The sequence below is a fragment of the Odocoileus virginianus genome, chromosome 24, assembly GCF_023699985.2.
Source record: "Odocoileus virginianus isolate 20LAN1187 ecotype Illinois chromosome 24, Ovbor_1.2, whole genome shotgun sequence".
NCBI lineage: Eukaryota > Metazoa > Chordata > Mammalia > Artiodactyla > Cervidae > Odocoileus > Odocoileus virginianus.
In genome coordinates, this window is record NC_069697.1 from 38,054 (window position 1) to 45,306 (window position 7,253).

The 7,253-nt window shown below is 39.0% G+C and overlaps 1 protein-coding gene across 1 annotated transcript; it reads right to left on the reverse strand.

Annotated features, from left to right (window-relative positions):
* Positions 1-257: 257 nt before the first annotated feature.
* Positions 258-6,891, reverse strand: LOC139030789 (ankyrin repeat domain-containing protein 26-like). The gene is made up of 5 exons (XM_070454194.1): positions 6,580-6,891; positions 5,783-5,985; positions 4,388-4,544; positions 1,606-1,651; positions 258-472 (listed from the first exon to the last, which is right to left on the reverse strand). Exons 1-5 carry the CDS (start codon positions 6,589-6,591, stop codon positions 336-338), a joined length of 555 nt encoding a protein of 184 aa, XP_070310295.1. The 5' UTR covers positions 6,592-6,891; the 3' UTR covers positions 258-335.
* Positions 6,892-7,253: the final 362 nt, after the last annotated feature.

A 7,253-nucleotide genomic window follows, 5' to 3' on the forward strand; every position in this document is an offset into this window, starting at 1 on the left:
GGAATGGCTCCCCACTCCAGTATTCCTGCCTGGAGAATTCCATGGACAGAGGAGATTGGTGGGCTACAGTCCATGGGGTCGCAAACAGTTGGACACGATTAAGTGACTAACACTATCGCTTAGAATATGGAAAACTCAACAGTGCTGGCTTTTAAATCTGCTTAAAGGTAAGTTAGATGCAGAGAAACACCACTTAAAATACTATGTAAATTTTCATCTTACACACGTAACACAAAAATATTTTCTTTTCAAAAAGATTTTCTCATCATCTTTAATGGGAAACAACGAAATGTCATGGAAACAGTCCAGTAGGGAAATGTTTACTATTTATCTTTCTAAATCTTATATTTTTCAAACAAAATCTGTTGATACTCTGCTTTTGCTTTCAAAAGTTGGTCATCATACACATTTGACCCATCTGACGGTCTTCGAGAAGGCACTTGAAAGGCATCAGATGCCAATTCAGCCTCAACTGGAAAGAAAAGGAAAGAATTATATTCTTCACCTGAAATACTTGAGTTAAGTAAGTATTAGTTACAACAAACCAACAAGAGAATGAAAAAACCTGAGAGCTTTCCTAGTTTTCAGAAAAATGAAAGCTATCTATAGGTGGCATGACGGGAAATACAAGATTACAATTCTATAACCTGCTCATGGTCGCACGTGTGGCTGAGCATCAGATTCCTGGTTTCCTCATTCTTCACTGGTTTACTCAGTAACTGTGTGCAAAGGTGCTGGGACAAGGACTGCAATTATAAGATGAAGGTGACCCAGGTCCACCCTGGAAAATGATATGCCCTCAACTGGAAAAACAGACAAACAGGCAACTTCCACACAGACTCATAAATACAAAACAGATATAAAAGATGGCACTGGGACACTCAGAAGGGACAGCCAGCTTCGTGTCAGTACTGCCAGCTTTCTGGTGGAGGTGCTATGGAAGCAGATGCCTGGAGGACAGGAAAAAGTACAGGAGACGGAGGGGAGGAGCATGTACAAAGCCCGCAGGTGAGGACGCACAGCTGTGGGATCCTGTAGTCTGGCTGGTTAGATGCAGAGCTGAGGGCAGAGGAGGGTGGTAAGGAGATAAGGCCGCCTACTTTGGCAGGACCCAAACCGATGTGGGTGTTTGGAGCTTTTCCTGAGGGTGAAAGATAAACTGGTGGCAAAGTCAGTGACAGAGAAATTTTAGTCACCCACCAAGTGACTGCTACACACACGTGACTGCTTGAGTCTGGGTTTCCAGCCTTAACTGCTACCAGCGCCTGAGAAGCGGGTGAACGCCACATTTCCTGAGAATACTGTCAGGTGCAGGCAGGTCGTTCCACAGGGATGGAGGCAGTAGAAGAAGGAAATAGCCAGAAATAAAAGAAATACATAGACCTTTAGGGATTGTTTTTCAAGCTATGGAACATGATGAATCAATGAGGAAGAAGGATATTTTTCACTATGACTGCTCATGCTTTCACATTCTTCATTAGCTATATGTAAGAAAAAGTATTTAAGATAGCAACTGTCATCCAAACAATGGAAAGAGATGCCACTGACTACCATGTGTTTCAGAAATCAATGTCTAAATTTAATTCGTACGTTTTGGCAACATACCTTCTTCTAGTTCTCTAGTAAGACGCCTGTCCAACTCCTGCAGCATCTGAAATACGTCAAATATTATTTATGTTTAAGATAAACAGGAGAATTATCATAGGAATTACATATAATTTACATGTGATATTTAAATACTTTTAGAGACTAGACCTAACTTGAAGATTACTTAAGTAGAAAAATCATCACATAAATAGAAGAAAATGAATTCCTACTTATTTTGCTTTTAGATAACAGAGAACATATATATGGAATGCTATTTAGATTAATCTGATAAAAAGTATAATAAATACCAGTCTACTGAGTACACATAATTTCAGAGAATTAGGAAATGACCCATAATCCTAGTAATGACCCACAAGATCACTATCTTCTCCTTTAACAGGTCCTGCCCTAAATATGTACTTCCGAGACCTTTATTTTGATTTCTAGGTGAGGATCATGTCATATGGAGGAAGTAGTCTGAAGTCGAATGTTAATAAGGAGAACACATCTGCAGTTTTCTTTAAACTTTTCCATTTAGCGAAAACATAGAAAGGTGAGAAAATTATACACAAGAAAACAATGTATTGGCAAGTTTTAATTCTAAAGGAGTTTAGCTAGAAGCATTCTGTCATAAGTGTTAGTTTGCGATCTATGTCCCATAGAAGGGGAAGGTCCCACGGGGGTCACTGCAGGGGTGAGGAACAGAGAAGCCACAGCTGCACGGTCTCTGGCCACTCCTTTTAAATGGCTCTATATTTGTCTCTTTCATATAATACCATTCCACTCAGAAGTTTTTTTTAAAAGAAAGGTTGTTTTCTTTGGGAAAAAAAAAAAAACAAACTTTTTTTAAAGGCATGAGAGTCATTGATTTAGTCAAACTTCCTAATTCTACAAAAGAAGTAATAAGGCCAATGGACTTCTTACTGAGTCTAGAGTCCTATGCCAGCTCCTTCCTCAGATTAAGAAAACACATATAGATTTTTAACTGTAACGTAGAGAAAATGAATATGTAAAACCTTGTTACATAGTTCAATAATGCTTGTGGCATTTAATAAATGTTTTAAATTATATGTCTTAAATGCATGAACAAAAATAAATCAATATCAAACTCCTATTTGTACCAGTCGATATAGTTAATTTGTAAAGCATAAATATTTTTTAAACACAGGACAGGAAACTTGAAAGAGAAAATCTTTAGTTGAATCAAGCAGGCCAAAACTGAAGAGATTCATCTTAAAAGGATGTTCATTTCCTCCAGATAAAACCTGGTTTATTAAAATGAATCAGCAAAATGAATTATCCACATTTTGAGTTATTTAAGACACAATTTAAAACACAAATAAGATCTCTCTCTACTACTTAGCATACTTCTATTCAAGCTGTCATAATTAATTGGTATATACAAAAAGCATGAGTGTAATCTCAACTATAATCTAAATCTGGTCAGAAATTGCAGTTGAACTTCATTTCCTCAGCCTGAAGTTTCAAGGGGAGCACTTATACTCCTACCCTCCTCATGAGAAGAGAGATTTACCCAACGGGTGAGTTTGGGAGAAGGAACTAGGAAGTGCTTGCTTGGTTCCCAATCTCTTCTTTGAAAAGATATGTGTGCTCACAGCACCGTGAACTTGGGTCTGCGGTAGGCAGCCAGCCCCTGGGGTGGGGATTGAGCCTTTGCTTCCTCCTCTTAGGCCTGCGTGGGGCAGTGTCTGACTTGGGATGAAGTGTCTGGAGGCCCACTGTGACTGCACAGCTAAAGCACGTCCTCCAGGTTCATGGCTCTCAAGTACTAAGACCCAACATAGCCGCAGTGCTGTCGAAGAAACCTTAGATTGCTCTATGGTGGCAAGGAGCCAAATGGGAAAACAGGTTGAGACTGCATTTCACAAGGGCTATTTTTATCTGCACCATAAACATCATGAAAACACCATCAAAACCATAAACCCGTGTGCTCTGACTAAAATGGATATTTTAATCACAACGAATACACAATGAAAACTAGCTGCAATTTAGACTCCCCATCATTGCTCTTAGTCATCAATCATCCAGGTGCTGTTGAGATAGAGACAAAAGTGAGCTTCATTTAAAATTTTTTAATGTTTGCTTTAACTACAAACTTAGAAATGTTCTACAATTGCTCAGAAAATATTTCTTAGAAATTTAAGTAACAAGGCTATAAGTAAAATAGCGATTAAAGATGCATTCTTGTGTAAGAAAATGACCAAAATGTTGACTGAAAACTAGAAATTAATCTGCTGATATAGTGCTACAAGTTTTTTAATTCATAAAAAGGATTTATCTAGGATTCCTTCAAATACTAAAACATCCATATGTGGTTAGTGTTTAGATGCCAGTCATTTACTTAGGCTTAGGGGTAGAAAAACTGCAGTGGGTTCAGCGGAGCTTGGAGATGATTATGAACACTTGCCAAGGTGAAATCAATTAGAAAGGAGGTCAAATATCTGAAAGTATATATTCGGTTACTAGGCAACAAGATTTCATTTCTAAAGTAGAATTTAAATATAGCTTTTCAAGAAATTCAAGAAGTTAACAAGTATCTCTTAAAAATAGAGATCTAGGACAAAAAAAGCCATAAAATTTTTGTCTCCTTGTTAGCACAGTTAATTATGGCTTTTACTTAGTGCACATAAGTCAAATAAACAGCTCAGAAGTTGAAAATAAGAATCATTCATATCAGAAATCCTAAACCCAAGGGAAAAATGTTAGTAGAACTAAACTTGATCAAGTCAGTCACCATGCTGTTATTTGAAGGGAATGGAATTGAGGCAGAAAATCCTACATTTGATTCTGGAGAAAGAGTCATATTGAAGTGCTGAAATTTCCAATGCAAGGGCGGCTCCAGGACTGGCCTCGTGGTGAGAGTGCTCAGTAAAGATCTGTTCTGCTGTTTCTCCACCTCAAGTTCGGTGCTCATCTCTGCCAGCCTCCAATTAGTCCTGGGGAAGATGGAAAGCACCAGTTTTGTTCACGAGTCCCTAAAGGATTTGCATTTTGTAAGTTGCCACACAGTAAATGGAATTCCCATCACACCATGTGAACGCTGAAAGCACACAGCAGACCTGCTGTAAACAGTGACAGCTGTGACCTTGTTGTAAAGAAGCACACGTGTGTCTGGGCTCCTCAGGTAACAAGTCACAGCTGGGGGAGGAGAGAACGGGCGTCAGAGAGAAAGGGAGGTGGGCTCACAGTGACACCTGCTGCCTCTGGGACACGCCTGCCCTCAGGAAACCGTTCAGGGATGAAGAAAAACACCTCCCACAAAGCCACTTTCAAGCATTTGCTTTCACCACCCTTGTATAAATGTTTCACTCATGACCTCGGAAAAATTAACCACGTTGCTCTGAGGAATCACCTAGAGCCACAATCTCGAGGGAGGATGAGAAAGTCAGTGGGTGAGACTGAAAAGGACTAAAACAGCCCCAGGAACAATTACAAGTATCCCCTGCTTTTCCAAAGTTCATTTTATGTTACTTCACTTCTACGAGGGGCCTACATAGGCACCTGTTTTTCATTAAAAAAAGAAAAAGAAAAAAAAAATTCTGAAGAGGATTTTTGGTTTCATTTAAAAAGGCAAAAAGCTGAAACGGCGTTCAGTGCATGTTTTTACAGCGAGAGGCATCGCGCTCCACAAACAGGGCGACTGGCCCCACCAAGCTCCTTCCCTGGAAGCCACAGCCCACATCCCAGCATCAAGTCCCACAGCCCTGAACCCTCTCTGGGAGCACCTGTGCTTCCCTTGTGTGTACTTATTGTACGCATGACTAGCAGAATGCGTCCTCGGGTCCCTGCTCCTTTGCTGTATGCTCTCTGAGCTAAGGAAAGGTGTCCTAGGAGTGCTCTGCTTTCAGACGGCACTGCAGGTGGGATCTGCCCCTTCCAGCCTCCACACCCCCCACTCAGTCAGGTCACCATGCCAGCGTCAGCCACTCTGTGAATTACCCTGCCTTTCACCCCTGTGTGAATATTCCCCGATTTCACAAGCATGCTTTTACACAGTGTAGGAAAACGTACCAGGATGTAGTGTCACTAATTTGTCTTAGGGCACCCCCTTAGCAGTGACTGTCTAGTTAGCTTTCACTGCCTACTAATCTCAAGAACCTGGCTCTCTAAAAACTAGGCTTCAGAGACAAATTAATGGACTAAATTTAGTTTGTGATTCTGGGTTTTGACTTACTTGTTTAGCTTGTTTTCCAAAGACTTTCTAACTTTTAGTTCTTCTAGGTAGAGTTTCTTATATTTTTCCAATTCTGCTTGATAAGTTTCCATCTTGAAGAGTTCAGATTCCAGCTCTTTAATTCTCACTTCCATCTGACTTCTTAAGGAAGCAATATGCTCCTCTCGTGCCTGCTCTAAGTTTTTTTGAGACGCTGCTTGTATCTAAGTCAAATTTTAAAAGATATATTTCTTTGGTTAATGATTATAACCTGAAATAATTAAATTTGTTCCCTTTAGTTTTGAGTCAGTAATTCAGAGAGCGATTTTAAGTGTGAAAAAAAGAAAAGTGAAACTTTAAAAATAATCATGGTCAATATGAAATGAATTAAATCTGAATTATAAAATTAAAGTGGAATCAATGTTATAGTAGTATTTATGTAACCTGATAATTCAAATAATAAGAGGATCAACTTAAAATTTTAAAAACTGAACAAGACAACTTGAGAATAATTCAAGAGGATGGTACCCGTTCTAAACCACAATACTTTGTTTCCTTCTCATGGTCCTGTTTTATACCAATTGGTCTTATAAGTAAAAGGATCCTCTAGTCAGAATCATTCTGAAAGATCAATTGAGTGAAAACTGTGATGGAAATTGAAATATTTCTCTCTTCAGAGAGAGACAAGTGCCCCCTTCCTTCCAGAAATCTACCAAACAAACTGCTCTAAGGGAAGCAGAGGAAACACATAAGCTGTATACGTCCAATGTAATTTACAGTGAGGTGAATTCAAGGATATGACAGATCAACAAATTAACCTGTAAAACCATGTTGACTTCTTTTATGTTCTCTAGTAGATTCTGTCTCGCTCTATCTTCAATCTCCTGTTTATACTGCTCTACTTGACTGTTCTGTCATATTCATTTCTATATGACTTTTGAGGTTCACTATCTTTTGCTCCAGCTTCTTGTTATTCTTCTCTAGTTTTGCACATTTCTTTTGCATTCCTGTCATGCATAATAGCTCCTCTCGAAGAACTTGAATTTTTGCATTCATGTGCAGACACTGTGAACATACAGTTTCCAGCTCTGCTGGAAGATCATCAATCTGCAAGAATAAAACAAATACCATTTGTTAATGAGGGAAGTGGACTGAACCCAGCCTAACACAAACCAAGGCTCAAATAAATATGATGGTATCTGTATTGTTGAATGTAGGACCAGGAATTACTCAGAGAATCAAGAAAGAAGTTCAAACCACCAAGAGTCACAAGATATATTCTTCACTGTCATCATCTTTGTCACACAACATTTGCACTTGATTTTACACTCTTTTGTTGTTCTATAATAGTACTTTTCTATCATTCTTCCATGGAATGACTACAAGTCACCCCTTAGTAGAACGTCTCTTACTCCGTCCCCCCCAACATATCCCATGGTTTTTCAAGAAGTTTGAGGTATACTGTATTGAGTTATCTAAGGCTGAGTTAATA

Coding starts and splice junctions, on each gene's coding strand:
- LOC139030789 (XM_070454194.1), bottom strand. Junction 1,652..4,387: donor CTCTTTCTCCAGAATCAAAT/GTAGGATTTTCT, acceptor GACGTATTTCAG/ATGCTGCAGGAGTTGGACAG. Junction 473..1,605: donor TACTAGAGAACTAGAAGAAG/GTATGTTGCCAA, acceptor TTTTCTTTCCAG/TTGAGGCTGAATTGGCATCT.